The sequence below is a fragment of the Dermacentor andersoni genome, chromosome 11 (assembly GCF_023375885.2).
Source record: "Dermacentor andersoni chromosome 11, qqDerAnde1_hic_scaffold, whole genome shotgun sequence".
Taxonomy (NCBI): Eukaryota; Metazoa; Arthropoda; class Arachnida; order Ixodida; family Ixodidae; genus Dermacentor; species Dermacentor andersoni.
Genome location: NC_092824.1, coordinates 67,614,465 through 67,640,867, shown reverse-complemented (window position 1 = coordinate 67,640,867; position 26,403 = coordinate 67,614,465). Strand labels below are relative to the sequence as shown.

Here is a 26,403-nt window from a genome sequence, read left to right as displayed (position 1 = left end):
ATTGCACGCTATACTTTACTGTAGAAAAAAATTTTATGGCGTATTTTCGATTTTGAACAACTTCTGCCGTATGCAGCCAGCAAAAGTATGGCCTCCGAGAACCGCACTTCAAGTCAGCTGTATTGAAGTTTTTTCATGGCGTTATGAGCTCCTGCCCGTGCTACGTGCGTTGTCACTTCGTTTTAAATAACTTTCTGCTGTCATCAACATCAACTGTAGCCTCAGGAATTGTTGACACGGTATCAGGTGTACGCTTGTGCAGCGTGCGATATTTCCGAGCGTGTTGTAGCTGTTTCAGTCGGAAAGCATCAAATCTACCAGGGTTCATCACTCGTGTAGCGCAGGTTACACCGGTGTCGTCCGCATTTGCTTTCGTGCCGGTGTGTTCAATGTGCGCGGGTTGCGCGCCTGTCGCCCGTGCCTTCTGTGTTTATCGTGCGACTCACGAACATTCCTCAGAAAAAAACACATATATCTGCAGCGTACATGTGTCCTACGTGGTGTGTACTAGAAATGTGCGGTGGTGTACGATGTTTTTACAGCCAAGTGGCTGCAGTGCGTTCCAGCGAATAAACGCGATTATGTAGTGTTTCCTGGTTATCTTTGTGATTTACCTGCATCTGCGATAGAACCCACGAGGCGTTTGCATGACCTTGCATTGTGATTGTGGAATTTTGTGTTTTGTTTGCCTTCTTCAATGAGTGGCCTTTTATAGACGTTCTTGCTTGATAGTAAAAAAAATAAATATCTGTAATGGGGCTGAAATAATCCGGCTTTTTATTCCTTGAAAATTGACGTGAGTGGTAATTTTACAAGATAATAGCAATCCAGCTCTGGACATCGAGCTGTAAAGCAAAATATCTAAACTTGTTACAGTATGTGACTCTTGCTATGATGTGTCAATATCTCTAGCATGTTCTCAGTGCTGAGGGCTGTGCACTATGTTAAAGGCAAATGTAATTGTCTACTCATCTGAATTAGTATAAATGATTTCTTCATATCATTTGTTCCAACTACAAAAATTTCATAGGTGCATTGTTGACTTCTAGAGTTAAAAAGACACATGAGATATTACTCAACAGTATGCGTTACAATCTTTCGACATGAATTCAGGAGTATTATATGTTGTGCCATGCATAGTTACTTTGTACGTACAAAGTATTTATATGAATACACAAAATCTGATTCCTCCATCGCCTGTTGTTTGTAAGTCATGAAGCAAATAAATAATTTCAGCCTGCACTGATTGCTTGCAATACACTTCATATTCAAATGTTTTCTAAAAATCTGCGACAAGAATGATCTACCTTAGTTTTGCTTCTGCTGCTGACATTGATATAGCAATTTCTGTAGAAAGATGTGCACCATGAGCAAAATACGGATGCAAAATAAATAGCTGATTTTGGATCAGTTTTTCGAAAGCTGCAATACCATTTATACTTTGCACAATAAGTGCAATGTAAAGGCAATGAAGGTAACTGTAGACTTGTGTTTCGTCATTTGACGGGTAGAAACAATTTCTGGTACCCTATCTGAGCTGATGCAGCAACCTAACCCATACTTCACAGAAAAATGGAAAGTTTCTTCACAAGTGACTGATTCACACAGGCTTGGGAATAGGACTAGCATATTTAATGAAATCATTCTGAAACATAATTAATCAGCATTCTAAAGATGAATGGATAGTGGTAACATCGCCAGTGGCTCACAAGTGGTTGTGTTATACTCCTGTCACAGTGGACATTTTAATGTCATTCGAATCGAATGGCATTAGCATTGAATGACATTATTCGGTTGTTACGCAGCAATATTTAATGCCATTAGAATCGAATTACTTCTGCAATCAAATGAATCTGAAAAAAATCAGTCGGCTTTGCACTCGTGGCGAATGACTAAAATGACATTGAGCATTCATAATTTCAGAAGCAGTAATGTAAAGAGGTAATTAATTTTGTGTTATTTAAGGCATCTGCTATTTCGACTAGAGGAAAGCTGTACGGCAGGCTTTCACAAAATGTTTTTTACTCTCCACCTCAGTGGCGTCTGGCGGCTGTCGCTTTACTGGTCAGTCATACTGCAAGCAGTCGAGTGCCTGTATGCATCTATTTGACAGTCTCGCCTCTTCCTCCGATTGCTTTGTTCACAATGCAAAGCACACAACAACTGACGGCTTCGGCTACTGCAACCGAGCGTCGTCCAGCACTGCCATGTCAGCCGTATTGTTTGTCTTCAATTTATTGGCTATGGCTACTAAGCTGGTCAAGCCTTGTTTTTGCTTGTAGTGGCTAGAAATTCTGGAATTGGAAGTTTTATATGCGTGTTATTCTGGTGAAGTGACAGGCCATATTTATGTTAAAATAAGTTGACTTTCTACATAGACATTCTACATATACCTTGCTCTTGTTCTCTCACCAATTTTTTTTGCAATGATTGCCATTGATATCATGACCGAATGACATCAATTTTTGTTGTGTACCACCACCACAGGTCGAATGGCATTTATTGCACTGAATGTAATTTGCATCTAATGACATTAAAATGTCCAGTGTGACGGGTATTAGATATGGTATAGCAGCTTACACTTTGAAGGAGTTTCGGTACATTAGCATGTTCCATAAGCTAGGGTGAATCGATACGTACTGGCCCACCTGTCACACGTGTAAAGCTGATGTTATTAAAGCTTAGCCTTAATTTTCTATGTTTAGTTAGATTAGGGCAGTTTGTCTTGGCGTAAGCTTATAGAGATTTTATTCAGCATAGCACATATAACTTTGGTAACATGAGACACTAGGTTACACTATTCCTCATCTCTGGTTACAGTTACGTGATTATGCGTGTTCTGCTTAAATATGTTGGCAGTTTATTTATGTCATGGCCAGACAATGTCGGCTGACGGCAATTTTTCTTGGTTCATTGGTTCTGCAGCTGTGCTTGAAGACCACCTCGACGTATATAAGTAGCCAGCTCCAAAGGACCTGGCGTTTTAAATGTGGCCCTCCCGTCCCTGAGGCACGACGTTAATTAATTTAGTCACAACTCGAGATCCGCGATACAAGTTGACTCATATATAGGCGGGCAGCACAGCGATCGTGAGTCGCGGTGGTTTGCGTGGCTTGCGTATGTGTTTGCTCATCGCTGCCAACCATGTCAGGACAGCCAGCGGCATTTTCATCAGACACGACAAAATTGTAGAGACGTTTATTGTCCTGACGAAGATAGGTTCTAAGCCTAGTGGCTCCCAGCGATATCAGCGGCTGCAAGGGGAGCCTAAATAGACGGCACTCCGCTGCGGCGACACTCGCGTTGATAACATCGCGTCGACATAACATCGACACTCGCGTTTAGTAAGATCGTTTTGTGTAAAACGAAGGAGTGCTGAGCATAGACGTTTGTTTGCAGCTTCTTGGCTGCGAAGTATTCTGGTCGTGTTTGCAGGGGCTTGTTCGTATACCACACGAATCGCCGCGGAAACTACTCCGACGCGTTGCACGGTGGATCGCGCGCAAAGCAGGTGTTTCCCGAACGCGACGGAGAGCGCCGCCGCTGAAGTCTGTTGCTTCCAGTGCCTTCCAGTGTGAAACCAGCACGTTTTTTGACACTGGATCGCACATGGGGACGCTGGCGCTCGCTGGGACTGACTGGGACACGTGAGAACGCTGCAGGTCCCACTGGACGAGACGCTGGTTCCACTGCCATGACTCTCGGGCGCACTGGTTTGTGCTGTACAGGCGCTGGTTCTCGCTGCAGTTCGCTGGTTCGCACTGGAAACTGCGCTGGGTGTGTTTGTGCCGCGCTGGTTCCAGTGCGCGAGGACGATCGCTGCTGAATATTAAATGCTTTATACAATTTCATCGCTTGATACTAGTCTCTTGTCCTAAATAACGTTATATCTTGGGGTCATAACACTCTATTTCGTGTCGCAGCTTGGTGCAAAGGTGCGTAAGTTGCCCTGTTTATACATGCACATTTGACACTGAAGATCACTCTCGTTTTTCTTGCATTTTCCCTTTTGACTGGGCGGATAGCTAAATTCTTGAACGAAATCACGCATACGCAGAGGACGCCGCGTTTTTTAGTAGTTTGCGCGTAACATATGACTGGGATTTGTCGCAGTGTTGTGGAGTGGACATGAAATCCAGTTGTTCAGACGCGCTCGAACGGACCCCGAGTTCGAAGCCTACCGCTGATTGATATTATCGCACCGACAACGAAGTTGAGGCGATTCGCGCGCTTCCACTTTCCCTATCGTACTAAAAGAAGGTTCTGGGGCTCAAATACACGCATTTTAGCTTTTGCCAGCTACCCGCGCCGAGATCGCTCCCCGCCACGGAAGCTCAGGCGTATCCGCCGAGTCCGTCTGCACGCTATCGGCGCGTCTGGGCTCAGGAACCAACAAGACTAAACAAGGATAAATCACTCCATATTTCAACTTTCGCATCGGTGTTCTTAAATAAACTGTTTTTTTCTTTCGTGTCTACGGTGCCAGTACAAGAAGCGATGCGCGCCGATGTGACGCGTCATAAACACAATTAAGTATACGTGCTGTCGCAGAAGGCTGCCAGCACTAGCCTGCGCTTCTCTGACGAAAATATATGACTAAACGGACGTGTCAATTGAATCGCATAACTGAACTTAGAAAACGTTGCATATCCCATGCCTGAAGAACAAGAAACGGCTATCGAAATCAGTAGTAACAGCCCATACAGCTTCCCGGGTCGGCGGTTAATTTAGGACTTTTTTCGTAGTTAAAGTACCTATCGCAAGTGCAAATCGATGTCGTGACACTTCCAAGCATACTACTCAATAAGAACAGCAACTTTAGTTCTCTGGTACAGGCGTGAGTTTTAGTTAGAGAACAATAACACATTTACTATCTGTACCAGACCTCTCTCTGCCTAATTAAACTATGGTGAACTATCCTAAGGATACCACCTGCTCACATGGCGTAGTGGTAAAGCACCGCGCTTGGGATCTGAAGGTCAGTCGTTCGATTCCTAATCTGACCTTCTTCCTTCTTTTTTTTTCACTAGTACGTTCTTTATTGCTTTCTATAATATAAAAATATATATACGTTTCCGGGCACCACGTATTTAACGCGCAAGAGCTCTTTTTCGCACCAGTACGCCGTGCCTAACTAGCGCCCCAGCATGCACCGCGCGACACGGGCCCATAATCCGGCGTTGTATTGGACACTGGGCGGTTTTGCAATACTGGGCGGTTTTGCAATAGGATTGCCAGGGAAGCGGCAGCGACAGCTGCAGACGACGCAACGAGGAGGCAGCGTGATACATTTCGTCGTCTGTTTCGATTAGTAAACGTCGCTGTGACGAAGAAGTCGCACTTTCTGCTGCAATTTGCTCAAGTTTGTGAACTGCTACCGACAGTTGTATACCACGACTTGTTTTGCGTTCAATGTACAAACGGCGCGATCTCGTAGACTGAGCGGCTGTACACAGCCAAAACATGCCTTGCACAGGCGCACGACATCTTGTCGCATTGGCGTTTTGTCGGACACCGAAAATATCGCGGATTTTCAAGCGTACAACCCAGGGAAGACGTCCAGCGTGTTTGAGCAGCGAGTGCAAATAACCTTGACGCGTTCACACAAAACACTAATCGGTCGTTGCAGCTACTCGGTGCACTGATGATACGTTCTCGCGGCAAATGATCACATGAAATAACCAACGAAGGCACTGGAGCTTCACAAGGTTCACACGGACGCGCGCTGACACACGCACGCACGTCGCTATTTACTCCGTGGGGAGTTTCCAACCACGTGACCTGAAACTCCGTGCGGAGTATAATCGTGTCATGTCGTTTTTATACTCCGTTCCTAACCTATCGGAGTATAATGAAGACATGTGCCGTCTTCACTCCGCTATGACGGAGTAAATGCTTGGGGCATGGGAGGTATTGGGGCTGATAAGCCGATAAAACTCCCATATCGGCTAATTTTTGCTTACAGTGTAGACGTAGTGCGTTAAGTCGCACTACGTCAGCTGGTCACATTTACCCTGTTCCGTTGTACTACGCGATAGCTCCGACACGCAATTGTTAACGGTCAAAGACAAACTCGCGTAAGAGAGGTTCCCGGGTGCTTTGTAAGGGATTCCTTGTGATGGTTGCGAACACTTGTAGATATGCGAAACGGGCAATTTCGAAAAAGAATGGGACAGCATAACTATAATGTCAGCATCAAGCATATGGCAACAAACGTGTTGGTTGAACACTCAATGTCCACGCGCCATGGCATCGACTGGGATAGAGCGAGAATAATTTCAAGAGAAAAGCACAATACGGCAAGCCTTTACCTGAATCCATTCATATCCAGACTACGGCATACACGCTCAGTCGCAACTCAGGAAATCTGCCCCCGATAGGCCGGCCATGCATTCGTCAAAATATGAAGCGTACATAACAAAATTTCGCATCATTTCCTACATTGTGAACGAGGCTACCGTAGTGGGACTGAAACGCCTTTTATTGCGGTAGCAATGATATGGACACTCCAAGCCCATTTCTGCCGTCGCCGTCACCGTGAGGTCCCGAAAAAAGTCCAAGGGAGATAATAGCTTCTCCGAGCCCCCTACGCTGTATGTGCGAGTGAAAGCGTACGAGAGGAGCAGACATCACTTGTCAAGTTCACCCGCGAAAAAAGAGAATCAAGCGGGCAGCTGCCATCGTGCATGAGGCACCCAATGTTGCGATGCAATGGTGGAAGGGGAGGGAAATGGAGGTGGGCGTAACGTAGGCGCCCACCTCCCTCCTAGTTTCTTCTTCACTGCTTTTAGGGTTCCTTCGTTCCTGAGACCATGTTCAATTCTATCCGCGTCTTACTTCCTTATGTCAGCTGTCTTACGCTTGTTGATTAACTTGTAACGTTCTGCCAGTTCTATTCTAGCTGTAGGCTTAGAAGTTTTCGTACGTTGGCGTTTCTTGATCAGATATTTCATCTCCTACGATAGCTTAGTGGCATCCTGTCTGATGGAGCTACCACTGACTTCTATGGCGCACTCCTTAATGATGCCCATGAGATTGTCGTTCATTGCTTCAACACTAAGGTCCTCTTCCAGAGTTAAAGCCGAAGACCTGCTCTGTTAGCTTGATCCGGTATTCCTCCATTTTCCTTCTTACCGCCTACTCATTGATAGGCTTCTTATGTACCAGTTTGTTCCGTTCTCCCCTCAAGTCTAGGCTAATTCGAGTTCTTACCATTCTATGGTCACTGCAGCGCACCTTGCCGAGCACGTCTACATCTTGTATGATGCCAGGGTTCGCGCAGAGTATGAAGTCGATTTCATTTCTAGTCTCACCATTCGGGCTCCTCCACGTCCACTTTCGGCTAACCCGCTTGCGGAAGAAGGTATTCATTATCCGCATATTATTCTGTTCTGCAAACTCTACTAATAACTCTCGTCTGCTATTCCTAGAGCCTATGCCATATTCCCCCACTGACTTGCCTCCAGCCTGCTTCTTGCCTACCCTGGCATTGAAGTCGCCCATCAGTATAGTCTATTTTGTTTTGACTTTACCCATCGCCGATTCCACGTCTTCATAAAAGTTTTCGACTTCCTGGTCATCATGACTGCATGTAGGGGCATAGACTTGTACCACCTTCAATTTGTACCTCTTATTAAGTTTCACAACAAGACCTGCCACCCTCTCGTTAATGCTATAGAATTCCTGTATGTTACCAGGTATTTCCTTATTAATCAGGAATCCGACTCCTAGTTCTCGTCTCTCCGCTAAGCCCCGGTAACACAGTACATGTCCGCTTTTTAGCACTGTATATGCTTCTTTCGTCCTCCTAACCTAACTGAGCCCTATTATATCCCATTTACTACCCTCTAATTCCTCAAGCCAAGCTATGCCCACATACAAACTCCGCATCAAGCCGATGCCGAGTGCGAGACGTCGCAGTGATGTCACGATAACGAAGGTAATGTGTAATACTTGTCGAGAGGAGAATGATTATGACACGGGTATGCACCGAAAAGTACGACGCGTATCATTCAACGTTTAGGCAATCTGCACTTCTTGTGTGCCAATCGCAGATGGCTATTCTGGAGGATTTGCCATGAACAGGCATACGCCCAGTGGCTAAACGTACGAAAATGCTGTATATAAAAGAATCTGTTTACTCTAATGCACTTCCATATTAACAGGTCGGTGTCCTATATAGGTGCTTGTGAGCCGACATATACAGCGTGTAGCTCATAAGGTGAGCCAGTAATTTAAACATGAAAGGCCCATCATATAAGTGAATTGAACTGAAAGCACCCTTTTAGCAATAGCCGATACTAACTCATACAATTTTTTCCCATAATTCATTATATGAAAGTATATTACCCAAATTTATAATTATTCTCTGAGGACCCAAGTATGATACGCAGATTTCTAGAGCACCTTAAGAAAACCACCGATCGAGTTGTTTCCTTTACGATTCGTCTCGCGTAGTGCTTTTTCCCGTGTTGGATAGAAAGCCCGAGAAATATAAAGAAAGCCACGTGACGGAGCGCTTGCGCAGTGGTACCACGCGGCTCTCAAGCGTGCGTTCGGTGAACAATTCGTGGGTAAGACAAAAGGCCCGCCGCAAGACAGCAAAATGCCCCCAACACTCACGCTGCAGAACGCCGTGAAGCCGATAAACACCGACACCGAATAAATTGTGAGCGATGACATTGATGTTTTCATGGACGGGCAGCCGGCGACAGCGTTAGTCGACACTGGTGCCGACTTCTCTATAATGATTGAGGAACTCGTCCTCCGCCTGAAGAAAGTAAAAACTCCATGGACTCGCATAAGGAAGGCAGGCGGATAATTGTTTATGCTTACTCGAAGATGTGCTGCTAGAATTAACATCGGGAATTCTTCTTCCGCGGCCGTTTTCATCGTTCTTCCTGTGTCCTATGAAAATTTGATTATTGGAATTGACTTCCTAAAAGAATATGACCCCGTAATTATCATCCCGGAGCGCATGGTGACGTTTTACAAGAGCCCTGGTAGTCCTTTTCTTGTCGCCGCAACACAACTCCTTTCGTCTAAGAGAAGACGACGTCGTCATCCCAGCTCGATCATGTGCCCTTCTTTCGGCAGCATGTCGCGTACCCTTTTATTACGAAGGATCTGCCGACCAATAACCACGTTGTTTACTCATGGTACCCCAGTCGCATAACGAATCGTGAATGTCACAAACAGGCGCATGAACCTGTTGCTAAGAAACTTTAGCACAGAGCGACGGCACCGTGCATAGGGCACAGTTGTGGCTTATTTTCATGGTGTTGGGCATGTTTATACATTCAAGGCTGCGGCCGTGAATGTGTAATATGTGTATATGCATAATATATGTAATATGTATATTTCATAATATATGAATATACATTCATATATATTCACCGCTTCTGTTCACTACACGAAGAAGCGCCTACGGAAGACTCAGCCCCTCTACTTGACGTCAGCACTGCTTTGTCGCAGCATGAACGATGACGAATTCTTGCTCTACTGGCCAAGTACAACGACTGTTTTGCATCGACGTCCAGCGTCGGTCGGACGCCTACAAAAAAGCACCCGATACTTAAAGAGCATACGACTAGACCAATCCACCAAAATCCTTATCGTGTGACTCCCAGAGAACGTGAACCCATACGACAAGTGACAACAGTGCTTCACGATGAAGTGATCCAACCATCAATGAGTCCCTGGGTATCTCCTGTAGTTCTAGTCAAGAAAAAAGACGGCAGCCTGCGTTTCTGTGTGTACTACCGAAAACAAAATCAAGTGACAAAGAAGGACGTGTACCTGCTTCCCTGTATAGACGACAGGCTTCGACACACGTGTTACTTCTATTCAATGGACTTGAAAAGTGGATGTTGGCAAATCGAAGAAGACCCAAGGTACCTTGTATGATGAGTTTCGTGATGCCAGATGGCCCATACAAACTTATCGTCTTGCCAATCGGCTTGTGCTCTGACCCTGCTACGTTCCAACGCCTCACGAGTGTGCTTCCGGGTCTCATGTGGAAAAGTTGCTTAGTGCACCCCGATGACGTCATCGTATTCTCCGCTACGTTTGAAGAAAACTTCGAACGGCTTGAAGCGGTTCTGCAGTCTATACGGTCCGTCGGTCTCGCCACGAAGCCGGAGAAGTGCCGCTTTGGCTTCGCGGAACTACAGCGCGTTGGCCACGTCGTCAGCCACGCTTTTGTCCGCCAAGATCCTGAGAAAATTGCCGCAGTCGCATAGTTTCCTGTACAATCAGATAAAATGACTGTCAGGCACTTCCTCGTTCTCTATGCATATTACCGCGGTTTATTGCTGACTTTGCTCGCATCGCGCCGCCGTTAACTGGCCTCACGAGAGACTAGGTTGCTTGTGTATGGGGTGACGAAGAGCAAGGTGCAATCAAAGAATTGCGGCAATGTCTCCACACTCCTCCAGTGCTTGCTCTCTTTGATGAGGCCGCTATGACATTGACCCACACTGATGTCAGCCATGTTTGCTTGGCAGCGGCACTTGTGCAGTGGCAGGAGGACAAATAAAGGGTGCTTGCCTATGCAAGTAGAATACTCACGCATAGAGGCTAATTACTCCACAACTGAGAAAGAATGCCTCGCCGTGGTATCGGCGGCTATGAAATTTCGCCCATAACTGTATGGCCGCCACTTCAGAGTTATTAGCGACCACCATTGAGTCTGTTGGTTGACAAACCTTAAAGATCTTTCTGGACGATTAGCGCGTTCGAGCCTACAAGAGTTTGACCTGACTGTCATCTAAGAGCCGGGGAAACAACATACGTACGCTTACTGCCTGTCTCGATCGGCGATAGAGTCGCCTACTCCACCCGAAGAAGGCTCAGCATTTCTTTGGATGCTGGACACATCCGCCTTCGCGCAACAACAACAGGACGACCCTGAGTTGATTGACCTAATCACTTACTTAGAGGGAAGATCCGCGAAACCGCCTGGAGTTTTCGCAAGAGGATTGCTGTAGTTTTGTTTACAGGCCGAAGTCAATTAAAATGAGACTTTTCTTCAACTGATTCCCCCTATCTGCTCGTCATTCCAGCAGCTCTTCGTACGGAAGTACTTCAAACCTGTCACAAAGAGGTGACTTCAGGTTACTTAGGCTAGACGCGACCATTGGCCAGAGTGCAGTAAAGGTACTACCGGCCGAGAGTTACCACCACAGTGAAACACGACGTTCGCACTTGTCTCGGCTGCCGCACGCCCAAGTCGCCTCTGTCGAAACCAGCCGGCCTTCTACAGCACGTCCAGGTTCCTCGAAGACCATTTGATGAAACGGAAATGGACATTTTGGGCCCACTTCCTACTTGTGCTGCAGGGAATCGCTTTGTTATCGTTCCTACCGACTATCTCACACGTTACGCTGAAACAAATGCAATCCAGAGAAGCACAACAGCCGAGGTGGGGCGCTTTTTTATTAAGCACGTTGTGCTGCGACACGACGCAACCAACCATCGTAGTAGCAGACCAAGCAACCGCATTCACGGCTGCATTATCAGATCACGTCTTGCTTCTAAGTAGAACGGCTCATCGGAAGTCGGCCGCCTACCGTCCACAAATCCACCGATTAACAAAGTGCCTAATCGAAATAATTGAATGGATGCTCTCAGTGTACTTGAATATTAAACATAAAAATTGGGACGACATCCTACCTTATGTCATCTCTATGCATAACACGGCCAAACGAGAGACGACGCGCATGACTCCGTTCGCCCTTGTTCACGTACGGGATGTAAGAAGGATGTTGGACGCGATGCTTCCACACTACTTTGACGACGCTGATACGGACGTGGATGTGTTTACGCAACGAGTAAAGAGGTTCCGCAGTTCGCGTGCTTGCGGATCTGCCAGCAACAAGACTACGACCCAGGCCGCTATGATCTTCCCCGTAGAATAGTCACCTATGAAGTCGGCGAGAGAGTGCGGGTTTGGTCACCCATACGGAAACGAGGCCTCTCCGAGAAACTGTTAAGGCGACACTTCGGACCATATCGACCCGTGTACTTGTTTGTCTTTATCGGGCGGCATGTTTCACCGTCTAACAAATCTTATCGCACAGCTCAGGACGCGCCTGCATATATCGTAAGTTTCTGGAATGTTATCGATCCTTCCATCCGCTGTCTGTGACCAAGCCTTCTGTAATATGATCGCATGTGTGCGCGACGCGAATAATGTAGAACTTTGTGGAAGGCACGCGGTTCCCAGCTATTCCTCTGGAACATTCGACGACTGATGTATAAAACCCGACGCGCTTGTGCCGCTGATCTGAATTTTTGACGATCGCCGAATGTGTTCGCCGGTGCTGCCGGTCTTTGAGTGTGGCCTGTTTTCGAGGGCACAAGTTCGCCCATTAAAACGCTAGTTTCGTCTTTCCCAGTTTGGCTACTTTCTTCACCGTCACCACCACGTGACAATATCGAGTTTTGCGCCGGCTCGGTGATGTCAGGCACGAGATCGTTCCCGATAGTCCCAATGCGGCGCCCTACGCACCGTCCTGAACTTGTGCAAGTTGTCCGCACGAAGCCGAATGTGAGCAAATGCCACAGATCCTTTCTTGCCCAGGTAAGATTTCTGGTCTCTTATCGGGGCGATGCTCTCCTTGGGAAGGGACAATTGACGCGTTTATTCTACGCAGACGACAACGACGATGTGGTTATTAAAGGACTTCGTCTAGTGGTTCAGTGAGGTTGGGCGAGGATGAACAAGACTTGTCTCTTTTCTGTTTGTTTATGAACAGGTTATCCTCCTGTTCTCGAAGAACGGCTCCCTTTCGTCCGTCCCCGTTGTACCACGGCAATAAATAGCAATTACATATATATATATATATATATATATATATATATATATATATACACGCACCAAAGAGAATAGGTTATCGGAACTACTTTATCATTCAGCATAGGACGACTATATAGGCCGCATCATTTATTTATTTATGTATTTATTTATCTTGCAATACTGCAAGTCATTGATTTGGCTTGAGCTGGAGAGACGTCGGGTAATATAAACAAGTATAGAACCACACAGTGCCAGAGTTGACACTTGTTGAACAGTGGTAGCAAACTAAGGAATGTCAAACTTTCGTGGCCATTTTAACCCTTGGCAGTTTTATTGGGCGCTCATATAAGCTTTGTGTATCTCTTCACAAATATACTCGCCCACATAGTCGCCGACCGAGCAGACGACAGAGAAGCAACTAAGCCTAACCCGGGTTTGCACGCAAAGGAATCGTCACTCCAATCAAAGACGCCACCTATACCATCGTCTAACTGACGAGGATCTCTACATAAGGCATGCCAAGTATTCAGCAGTTTTCAAATAATGTGTAATTAGTTCATTCATATTTTTGTTAGTGAGGACGATCGATAAATTGCGACACCAAAGCGTTACGCTAAAACTTAGGATGAAAATGACTGCGAAAGCTAAAAATTGCTTCGTTTGTCACACGGTGTATCCAAATGAATTCATCGAAAACGCAAATTTCTTGAGCGTTCTAGCGCAGCTCTAGCGTAATTTCACAGAAAGAAAAACAAATCGATAAGAAAGTGACGACAGCAGAAATGAAAAGCACGGAAACACCGCTATCACCAAAATTTCACTGAACGCGAACGGGACGCGAACAATGAGAATAATGAAGGTGCGGGTATTTACTAAAATCCCCTGTACAACGGGCTGGCGACAAATTGTCACCTAGACTTCCTTTTTTTTTCGTGTTTTATTACATTCATCGGCATCAACCCTTTCGCCTATTTGATGTCGTTCTTCCTTTAGTGTTGAAAACCTCTATCCCACTTTTACACCGATATAGCTACGCGTCCAATGACGGCTATCCCCTGAATTCCTTCCGTGCTTTTTTTTTTTATTTCTGCAATACATAATTACACAACGACCTGATATTAAACGGTGCCAAGAAAGCCGCCAATGCCCTCCGTTCACGGTCACATTTTACGAGCCATCATTGCTGTTTTATAATTTTTTTACTAACACAGCCTAGATTGCAGACTGAAAGCGCCCTGGGGATAAGGACTTGCATACTCCCATAATCGCACCTTACTGTACATATTCTAATCATTATTACTTATTCCCTTCTTTTCTCGGATTCCCTCGGCTTTGACCAAAGTAGAAGGCTAAAGAATATTACTTCAGGTTGTGGTCTTCACCCGCGACGCTCACGGCGCGCACGCTCCGATTCCGCGCGCGCCGGACGACCACCGCGGGTTCGAGCACTCCGAGCCGCCATGCGTGCAGGGCACCGCGCGCCCGCGCCTGCTCCGGCCCGCTCCGTGTGCCGACGCGCAGCTGCGCGCGTACGCGCCCCGCCGGCCCCACAGCTTAGGGGAAGGCGAGACCGCGCGCGCAGCAAGGGAGACCCTAGACAAAACTCTCGAGAAGCCAGAAAGTACATTTATTGAGCTGGGACTCAATAGAAACATCAGCTTTAACATAACGTCCGAATCTGAATCTAATTACACAAAACATGGCCGGTGGCCGCTAATGGCGCACCGCGACAGAGAGAGAACAAAGAAACGAGGAACAAAGAACAAAGAACCCCAGCAGTAAGAAGTTGCCTATCCTTCGGTCAGCGCCTGCCATCGCGCGCCCCACAGCAGAGAAAAGGGAAATAGAAAGAAACGACAGACGAACAGACGGGGGCACGATCGGCAGACGCTGCCTCAGGACATCGAGACGACGGAAGAGTGCCCGCGCGCCCGCCGAGGCCGGGACCCCGACGAGCCGAAGTAACCATCGGCCGGCGGCGGACAAAGGGGGCCGCCGCCGGCAGAGAGGAACACGTACGCACCTTCCGACGCCCCGATGTGGTCTCCCCCCGGGTCCCGTCTTGCGCGCGCTTACCCGGAGTGCACGCAAGCAGGGCCCGAATCCCGCCAAAATGTCGGCCAATGGGGGAAGCCTGTTGACCTTCCCGTGGGCGGGATGACAGCAGAGTGACAGTGTTTTATGACCCGCTGCCATCCCGTCCAGGCAGGGAGGAGAGGGACACGGAGCCCCCGGCAAAACAACGCAATGGCTCCACACAACCACCGCGAGAGCCCGAAAAACGCCGCGAGGGCCAGAGGCCCCACAAGGTCAAACACACGCTGCTTATTCAAAATATTTTCAACACTCCCCCCGGTATTTCTTTCTTTCACAAATACTGCACGTTTAGTATGGTTGTATAGATAGATGGATCGATGACGCTATAAGCTTGCGCTTTGAAACGGGGTGGGGGGGAGGGGAGGTAAAATGCACCACCGAGTTGTATTTCTGATTGTGCCGACTCTATTGCCTCCTTAATTTTTTTTTTATGCGAAGCTTTTTTTCGTTGCGAACCTGGCCCGGTCTCGTGATCCTCGGCTGCGGCCCGGCTGTTCCCTTTCACAAAAGGTGGAAGAATCACAAAGTGCCAAGATGGCGCTCGCCTCGGTGCATCCGCGGAGTGCACAGTAAAAGTATGCGCAACTATCTATACTTAAATATGCCTGGAGACAACGTGGAGAAAGAGGTTGAGAAAGTTGGCAACCAAGTAACGGGTAATTTAAAGTGTAAATCGACAAGCGCGAGTAGTGAGGAACAATGATAGCAACAATAAAAAAAATAATGAGGTTTTACGTGCCATAACCACTATCTGATTATGAGGCACGCCGTAATGACAGACTATGGAAATGGAGACCACCTGGGTTTCATTAACGTGCAGCTAAATCTCAATACACGGGTGTTTTCGCATTTCACCTCTGTCAAAATGCGGTCGCCGTACCTGGGATTCGGTCCCACGACCTGACTCTTAGCTGAACACCGTAGCCACCAAGAAAGCACGGCGGCTGACTCGAGAATAAGAGACACCAAATTGGCTGTAAAGAATGAAAAAATAGACCAGGCATACTTACAGGAACGGGAAGAATAATATTTGAAAGAAAAACCTGTTGGATAACACAAGGCGGAGTGACTTGCTATATTTGAGGCTCGAGCTGGTTGCCTAGGAACAAAAGCATACCGGAGCAACTATTCGCAACAAGATGAGGCATGTGAATGCTGCAACATAATTGGAGAGACCACTCGGAACCACCTAATGGCATGCGAAAGAATTTTCCCAGTTACACCTGGCGGTAAAACAAACCTCCCAAATGCGCTTCAATTTAAGATGGCTGGAAGCATCAACCACTCAGCAATAGCGATGACCAAGAGACGTTAAGACAATTGGTTAAGCAGGGAAGAAATTGATACGACCTGATTCGTTGCAAGTCTACGTAGCTATACAAGGCAGATAGAGAAGCTTTGAGAAAAAAAAAAAAAGGATTATCGAGATTTATACAGAAACCCTGGAATGAAAGCATGTACAGTACACCTGATCAAATCAAGCCGACTATATAGGTGACTGTCTCCACACGGTTATGAAGGGGATGCCAATGAAGCATCATCATTAAAGTCCATTATTAGCCACCGCAATGTTTTATTTGATCATTAGATACATGCACGAGCTAAGCCTAGCGTAGCTGTTTTTCCGCATCACGTTTCGCCAGGCACAGTCTTGAGTTTCCGCCGTTGAACAAATGTGTACCATTTTTAACGATTTTGTTTGTACAAAGCAGGGCGCTAAACTATTGATAACGTTAACAGCAAGGCTCGAGAATATTAGGGTGGCACTTTACCCAACTTAACTATTAAGAATTCTATAAATAGCCTTACTACCATTTTTTTATCAGGAAGATATCTCTCAATTTCGCTCAATCCACGAAGAATGTAAATTTATTTTAACCATGGCTAAAGGACTGCAAAGAACGGAGGCGTTCTTCGAAGAAAATCACACAGCTGGCGCACAGTATTCCTCGAGATAACCACTGTAAGAAATTTATTAGTGGCATTCTTCGGCCGTTGTCAGGAGGGATAAGAATAGCCCAGTGTTGTTTGTCAAGAAGTTAGTGCACAGCTAGAACAGTTGAGGCCCATCGCAAGTTCTTCGGTGAGTGCACGCAACATGTCTTGGCGCCAGGGTGACATCCACAGATGGCACTCCACCCGGGAGAATATCCGGCTACACCAGTGCCGATGCCACCGTAAGGTGCGGCGGTGCTTCCCAACGTGCTCCGCCCATTTCGTGGTTTGTGGTGCCGTGTGAGGGAGACCCTTCGACGGCTTCTTAGTACTGTGAACCGAGGTGGTACGCAAGCATGTGGTTCCTTCGGCCATCTACGGTATGAAATTTTTTGCCACACACGCTGCACGGAAAGGACGATTCACCGTGCGTACGTAAGTGCCTCGTGAGGTGCGAAGGCCTCTTAAACAGTTTACCACAATCGGAGCAGTTGTAGGTTTTCCCGAGCACGTGGTCAGTGGTGTGCTTTTCGAAGGCCTCCGTGTCAGTGAAAGCGAACCAGCAAACACGGCACTCTTCGATTCTGTTGGCAGCCTGGTTCCCTCGCTGGTGCCACGCTGCTTCTCTGGTTTCTTCGGGAACTCTGCGAGAGATCAGACCGGGAAGGCACTTCATTAGTTAAATTTGCCGTAAAGAGCCCAAATTTAGAATCGTAGAGTCGGTTGCAGGAAAACCTACTCCTCTGGAGTGCTACCGCCTTTGCAACGGACACATATTTTACTATGCCGGCGCTTTCCGATGATAGATTTCGCGCCAAAGAACTCGCCTTGTTCAGCGAAGTTTAATGATCGAGAAAGTTCCAAAACCGCCTTCTTACTTGGAGCCATCGAGCAGTTTGGACGATGCTGAAACGCAGCGAGGTGAAGGAAAGCCAGTGGTATGGCTGTAGGCCTTTCATTGTGTGTGCTCCACGACACCAGAAATTGCAAAGCCCCGGAATTTCCCTTATTGTCGTGTTCCCTTGACGAGGATGAAAGAGGCGCGTGCGCAAATCGGCCAGCCGCAAAACTGATTCTTTATGATGTGAACCAGTGCCCATAATAACGAGTTAGGGACGCGAACACGGATTGATCGCCCAAATCTGGTGGCATTGTCAAGCGCGTTGGCTATTTATACAGGTGCATGACTCATGGGAGTCCAGAATTCGTGTCATGTAATACACACATACATACGTGTCTCGCACACACACACACACACACACACACACACACACACACACACACACACACACGCACACACACACGCCAACACACACTCACACACAAACGCCAACACAAGCGCCAACACAAACGCCCACACAAACGCCCACACAAACGCCCACACAAACGCCCACACAAACGCACACACAAACGCACACACACACGCCAACACAAACGCACACACAAACGCACACACAAACGCACACACACACGCCAACACAACCGCCAACACAACCGCCAACACAAACACACGCCAACACAAACACACGCCAACACAAACGCCAACACAAACACAACCGCCAACACAACCGCCAACACAACCGCCAACACAACCGCCAACACAACCGCCAACACAACCGCCAACACAACCGCCAACACAACCGCCAACACACACGACAACACACACGACAACACACACGCCAACACAAACGCCAACACAAACGCACACACAACCGCACACACACACGCCAACACAAGCGCCAACACAAACGCCAACACAAACGCCAACACAAACGCCAACACAAACGCCAACACAAACGCCAACACAAACGCCAACACAAACGCCAACACAAACGCACGCGCACACACACACACACACACACGCAGGGTGACAACACCGACTACAGACAGAGTCAACGATAATATTCGAGAAAGTCCCCATGCATGATGGGGCGCCTCGCGGGATGAGCCACACTCTTAGGCGGTTAGTGGAGTGGGAAGCACCACCCGGTAAAGGCATAAACTAGCGATAAAGATTGTGTGCGTTTGAATACAGTGCAATCTCATCTTTTTGTACCTGCGATGTTGCAGTATACGCCGTGCCAGTTTTACAACTTTCCTTTTCCATCAATATCTCAGCCTTGCGCTCTTCCCCTCAAACAGCGGCCACTAAAGCCAACACGGAGGAAAGGCATACGCGGTGTTTATAGGAAGTCTGGCAAAAACTGCAGGGCATGTAGCATGCTCAAGATCACTACATATTTCGAGAAACAGATGTACCGGCAACGCAAATGTCGGGAAACAGGTGATATGTTTCTTTTGTTTAGCTTATTCGTTAAAACAATAAATAATCGGTTTAATCAGAGCAGTTATTGTGCTGCTACTGATAGTGAGTGAAAGTTCTAGCTACTGGTTGCGTGATCGCTTCTTAGCTTGAAATCAGATGAAAAATCCTTCTAGATCCTGCCGCACGAGATACTGTCACGGTTTTGCTAGGAAACTGAAACGTTGCTCCTGATGAGCAAGAAACGACGCGCGCAGGAAACGTGAGTTGTTTGCGTTTTCTTGCGTCTCCGTGTATTCAAATTCTGTGGTGTTACGGAACGAAACGACGATATGATTATGGCCCACGCCATAGTTGGGAACTCCGGATTAATTCTGACGACCTGGAGTTCTTGACCCTCTACAAAGCGGACGGGCGCTTTTCGGCTACGCCTAACGTCAAAAAGTGGCCGCCGCAGAAGGTATTCCATCCCCCTTCCTTGAATAACTGGTGGAACGCGTGAGCCAATAGGAACACACATCTGCGTTTCCGAAATTTCCACACCCCTGTACATGTCGGGCTCACGAAAAAGTCGTTTTCAAGGAAAGTGTGTAGAACAACAGCGCCGCACACGTCTAGACCTATAACAAGATACTGACAAGATCTTTCCGAAAATTCATTTTCTTGCTTTGAAGGGCCCAGAACTTGAAACCTTTCAAAGTTTCTTGTCTGACCTCTAGAAACTAGCCTTTTCACCATTTCTTTAGAATTTAGAGGTCTAGCACTTTCATTCACCGCAACAAATACAGTAAAAATGTCGTGTCAGTATCCCTCTAAGGCAAATACCATCGACGGGCATCATACATTCGTGATGAAATCATCAATTAAGCCTTTGTTTCTTTCAATAATGTAGCTCAACCAGAAACGTAACATGGGGCAGCAGATGTGCCGATGCTGCCCTTATAAATATTCTGCAGCAATCGAACAAGCCACAGCCTATAACTACCCTTGTCTTCGGTACTAAATAAATATTTACGGACATTCTGCTAGCGAAGCATAAAGAGACAAACATGCTTTGTTTATTTATACAGGAGGAAATCTTTCGTCCGCAGCGTAGTCACTGACAGGCCAGGCTATTCTAGAAATTATCCGGAACACTTTTGCCGCATACTCAGAGGAATACCGGTAAAAAGTGCAACAATTACAAACTGCTGTTCTAAACGTTTCTAAGCCTGTGATGTACCGCCTGTCTTTTTTGTTTGTTTATTTGTTTTTTTTGTTTTTTGTTTGTTTGTTTATTTACAAATCAACGCTCAAGAGCGGTTTGTCTTGGTGACAAAGCAAAACGCGGCACTAAAAGCCACCTGACTAGACCTTTGACACCAGACAGCAGGAGCAGTAGACAACAGGAGTTCAACATGCTTCAAAACACATTGCAAATTATGAAGCACACGGAAATTAAAATGCACGTACAGAGTATCAAATACGATAGGAAGAAACACAAATAAGGAAGAATGACAGAATTAGTCGTCAACACATTCATCATCAACATGACACAACTATTACGACCAATGGACTACAATTGGACTGAACAGAACAAAACAAATGTACATCAAAATTACAAGTGTTGGAGAACATACATTTTAGTTAGTTTTCTGAAAGCAAGCAAAGAGGGACAACTTTCCATTGCATCTAAAAAACCATGAGTAACAATTCAGAATGTCTGGAATTTGCCATTTTAGTAATTGCATACCGTATCTACTTCTGGCTTTGATTGTCGAGTGCTGGCTAGCAGCCTTGAAGTGGCGCCTGACACCGGCGAAAGATGCCGAGACCGAGTGGCGCTATACTAATCCAGGTACAATCAAATTAGGAAGGCCCACTAAGCTTGAACAAAGACACTCCCTCATCAGAACAGGAATAGGCCTCCCTGTTGCAGTATTCGGCCACAACCTCCTTAATGATCTCAATGAACCAATGGCCCTCAGTCCCCAGCCGCTGCGGAGCATCTGACCAAGACGGTGGTCAGACTTGCAACGCAGCAGAGGGTGCGAAGAATCACTGGGTCCGGACAGCCCGCCAATGGAAACTGACCCTTATAACGTTTAACACCTGAACCCTCTCGGGTGAGCCTACCTTAGCAGGACTCTTCGAAGAACTATCACACATTGTTTGGGATATTATCGGCCTTAGTGAGATCAGAAGAACTGGTGAGGCTTGCACATTGCTGAATAACGGACATGTCCTCTGCTATAGTCTCCCTGATAAGAAGCAGAACGGGGTAGGATTCTAAATCCATAAGGACGTAGCGGGCAACATTCAGGAATTCTACAGCATTAACGAGAGGATAGCAGTAGTCGTAATCAAACTCAATAAAGAGATATGGATTAAAGATAATACAAACCTACGGTCCACCGTCCAGTCACGACGATGAGGAAGTAGATCAGTTTTATGAAGATGTTGAATAAGCGATGAGAAAAATGTAAACGCACTATACAGCAGTAATTGGGACTTCAACCTAAAAGTGGGGAAAAGTCAGGCGGGTAAACAGGCAATCGCCAACTACGGTGTCGATTCCAGAAACACTAGAGGAGAGGTACTGCTAGAATTCTCAGAAAGGAATAAGCTGAGAATAACGAACAGCATTTTCAGGAAATGTAGCAACAGAGATTGGACCTGGAAAAGCCCTAATGGTGAAACAAGACATGAAATGGAGTTAATAATTTCTGCCGATCCCAGCATAGTGCAGGGTGTAGAAGTAATCGGTAGGGTGAAGTGTAGTGAGCATAGGTTAGTGAGGGCCTGTATTCACCTCAATTTGAACAGAGAAAGAGTAAAATTGGTCAAGAAAAACAGGTCAAATTAGAGGCAGTAAGGGTTAAAGTCGACAAATTTAGGCTGGTACTTTCAAATAAATATGCAGCCTTAGAACAGAGAGATGATCAGGATGACATGGAGGCAATGAATGAAACCGTAACGAGGCTGGCTTCAGATGCAGCAATTGTAGTGGGAGGCAAGGTACCAAGGCAACCAGTAGGCAAGCTCTCCAAAGTAACAAAGGACCTAATAAAGAAACGACAAAGAATCAAAGTGTCCAACTTAAGAGATAAGACAGAATTCACGAAGCTGTTAAAACTGTTCAACAAAGCGAAAATAAGTGATATTAGTAATTATAACGTGAGAAAGACTGAAGAAGCCGCTAAAGGTGAACGGAGCATAAAATCAATGAGAAGGAAACTTGGGATAGGGCAAACCAAGATTTATGCACTGAAAGATAAGCAGGGTAATATTATCAGCAATTTTGAAGATATAATAAAAGCAGCGGAAGAATTCTATACGGACTTTTACAGTGCCCAGAGGACTCAGGAGCACTCTATTCGAAACAATAATAATCAGTATACCGAAGCACTTCCTATAATCAAGATGAGGTCAGAAAGGCCTTGAAAGCCATGAAATGGGGAGAAGCGGCACGAGAGGATGGAATAACAGTCGATTTAATCAAAGATGGAGGATACATATTGCTAGGAAAACTGGCGGCTCTATATACGAGGTGTCTATCGACTGCAAGGCCCGAAAACTGGAAGAATGCAAAGATTATACTAATCCACAAAAAGGGCGACGTGAAAGAGCTAAAAAAAATTATAGGCCTATTAGCTTACTCCCAGTATTATACAAAATATTTGCCAGAATAATCTCCAAGAGAATAGTGACAACACTGGACTTTAGTCAACCAAGGGAGCAGGCTTGCTTCAGGAAAGGTTACTCTACGATGGATCACATCCATGTCCTTAACCAGCTTATCGAGAAATCCCCAGAGTACAGTAAGCCTCTCCATATGGCCTTCGTAGATTACGAAAAAGCACTTGATTCAGTAGAGATACCAGCAGTCATAGAGGCATTGCGTAATCAAGGACTACAGACCACTTACATAAATACCGTGGAACATATCTACAGAGATTCCACAGCCACCTTAATTCTACAAAAGAAAAGTAGGAAGATACCTATAAAGACAGAGGTCAGTCAAGGAGACACCGTTACTCCAATGCTATTCACTGTGTGCTTAGATGTATTCACGATATTAAACTGGAAAGGCTTAGGAGCAAAGATCGACGGCGAATATCTCAACAGCCTTCGGTTTGCCGATAAAATTGCTCTATTCAGCAACACTGCAGACGCGTTACAACAAATGAGTGCGGACCTTAACTGGGAGAATGCAATAGTGGGGCTGAAGATTAATATGCAGAATACAAAGATAATGATAAATAACCTGGCAAAGGAACAAGAGTTCAAGATCGCAATTGAGTCTCTACAGTCTGTGGAGGAGTATGTTTACTTAGGCCTTATAATCGAAGGGAAACCCGACCATGCGAAAGAAATTCACAGAATAAAAATGAGTTGGACCGCATACGGCAGACATTGTGAGCTCCTGACTCGGAGCTTACCGTTATCATTGGAAAGGAAAGTATACATTCAGTGCATATAACCGGTGCTGACATACGGCGCAGAGACTTGGAGACTGAGAAAGAAGCTTGAGAACAAGTTAAGGACCGCGCAAGGAGTGATGGAACGAAGAATGCTAGGCATAAATTTAAGAGACAGAAAAAAAAATGGTTTGGATCAAAGAGCGAACTGATGTACACAATATTCTAATTGAAATAAAGAGAAAAGGAATGACGCTGGGCAGGTCATGTAATGCGCAGATTAGATAACCGTTCGACCAATAGGGTGACAGAATGGGTACCAAGAGAATGAAACGCAGTAGAGAACGGCAGAAGACTAGATGGTGCAATGAAATCAGGAAATTTGCGGGTGCTAGTTAGAATCGGTTGGCACAGGACAGGGTTACCCCTGTCCTGCGCCAACCGAGATCGCCGGGAGCTGGGAACTGAGCTGGGATCGCCAGGAACTGATATCGCCGGGAGAGACCTTCGTCCTGAAGTGGACATGAATAGGCTGCTGACGACGACGACCGTGATCTCGTTTTATTCTTTACAAAGTTTTTGTTTCTAAAATAATATGGTGTATCCGTATTTGTATATGTATGAAAGAACAGCTCAACGTTTGATTTTAATTCGAGAAATATCAATTCCAACAAACGCTGTTTATACAACATTTCTATATGAAGTATCCGGTTCTCGGCAAATTATGGGAAGGTATGATCACGACTAGATATATTTTGAACGAATCGTGTAATTTTCTTCCGCATTATGTATAGTCGGTCCAAATTATACTTTGATGCAACCCCCCAAACTAGTAGACAATATTGTATGCGGGAATGTATTGTACTAAAATAAAATTACCATCTTAATCTTACTGGCAACAACGTCGGAAATTTATTTAGCATTCCAATTGATTTTTCAATGATACCTTTTAGGACTTGACCATCAAAGATTTTCACAAAATTGTACCCCGAAAAACTCGTATTCTGAAGCAGCAGAAGCTTGATGTGGGCGAGTTGGTTTTGCATACTTGAAAAGAGCGCTACGAAAACGCGGACTAAAAGAGGAACAAGTACGACGGACAAGGCGCTGCTTCCAGTTAAATGGAAGTAGCGTTAAGTCTGCTCTAATGGACATGATTTAAACGTTATTGAGCTATCAAGGTGAACTTGTTTATTAACGAATGAGAAGACAATTTATTTGGTTTTCCAAACGATCAATAATATTAATTTGCATCTAAAGAGTAGGACAAATTTTAAAGCAATAAATTAACAGCACGAGTGAGAGAGGAAAGGTTATTTGGTTATTATTATTAAAACCATTTGTATCACCTGCGTAGAGAACAGTGTCAGTGGTTGGAAGTTCACAATATCTTTTCTACACAGCAAGAATATTGTTGGTCCTAATACAGCTACTTGCGGAACTCCATTATTTATGAATTCAGTATCCGACTGTACATTATTAATAACAACGAACTGACTATGGTAAGTCAGGTAACGGCGCAGTAATTTATGCGGAAGTCCATTATTCCATAATACAGTAACTTTGCAAACACTATGGTATTTTAATTGAATCGAAGGCCTTGTGAAAATCTAAGAAAATACCTATTGTGTACAGTTGATTTTCGATATTAGTTACAATTTTTTCTCTGATGTTTAATAATGCTAACGCAGCCGATTTGCCTTGCTGAAATCCCTACTAATATTCGGATATTAGGTTGTGCTTACAGAAATGCTGAGAAGTTCTAGAATTCATAACTTTCGCTGCTATATTGGCAATATATATTGCTATATATGTTGCCCCCATCGAAATGCGGCCGCCGTGGCCGGGATTCGATCCCGCGACCTTGTGCTCAGCAGCCTAACGCCATAGCCACTGAGCAACCACGGCGGGTCATCGAAACCACACGAAATATTACTTTTAGGGCTGTTAATTATAACAGCAATTTCAACCTTGGTTACCGGGTGAAGAAATTAAGTTTCTGGCAAATTGTGTTCTATGTAAGAGTTTAAATCAAACATTTTTTTTTTAAATACTTATGTCACATAGCACAGCTTTATTCATGAAGCTCGGTTACTCCTACAGGAAAATATCACTTCCACGAGAAATCAAAATGTACGTTGACCTATTAAGAATAAGTTCTAAAGAATTTTTAATTATTACTTGATGGCACATGTTGCAAAGCACGAATTCTATCCGGTGAGTTGTCAAGGCTTACACTTTGAACCAACTTTCACAATGTAACCAAATCCAAGATATTGATATGCGAAATCGGCAATCAAATACATTTTCCTCTCAGTTATGTTTGTGCTTCATTGACTAACAATAATTTTCTTTGAAAAAGTAAACGGAACAAGAGAGCGCTTTTACCGCAAGTTTGACGCAGCATACTTCGAATGCAGTGCTATGTGTGATGGGGGATCACATATTTCAACAGCCATCTTGGCGCTTGATGTCAACAACTAAGCTGGAACTGATCACCGTTTTACCAAAAAATATTTCTATCTGACGTCGCACTCAGAAGAGCGTAAGCAAATTGACGCTTATGAGCGCGAACATTTTGTCGGCCCGCTTGGACGCGCATGTATTAGGTGGACAAAAGGACTGGGCCTTTTCATATTTAAGGAAAAATGCATAGAGCACCAGCTTGCTCTCCCAAGCCTATATGCAAAGCCTACATGAAGGCAAGCTATCACGGCGGGGCTATGGGACATCTTCTGCAAGCTTTTAGCAGCACAACAATTATGCATCTTCTTGACAAAATCAGCAGGACTCGGACATCCCAACTACAGGACACATGGATTACATTGTAACCGAAACTGGCCAACATTACAGCACGCCTTTTCCACGATCCGACAAAGTTAATGTTGCTCGCCATGGCGCCTTCGTGA

At 45.6% G+C, this 26,403-nt stretch overlaps 1 protein-coding gene across 3 annotated transcripts in view; it reads right to left on the bottom strand.

Annotated features, from left to right (window-relative positions):
* The window catches only part of LOC126517700 (uncharacterized), a 272,083-nt gene that overhangs the window by 102,418 nt on the left and 143,262 nt on the right, over positions 1-26,403 (bottom strand). Inside the window, exon 5 of one of the 3 annotated variants that reach the window (XM_072285472.1) lies at positions 16,842-17,475. The exons of the other annotated variants lie outside the window; for them this stretch is intronic. Within the exon in view, the coding sequence (XP_072141573.1) occupies positions 17,157-17,475 (319 nt within the window). The 3' untranslated portion in view covers positions 16,842-17,156. Of the gene's footprint in view, positions 1-16,841; positions 17,476-26,403 lie in introns of those variants that run through there. 3 annotated transcript variants of the gene reach the window in all.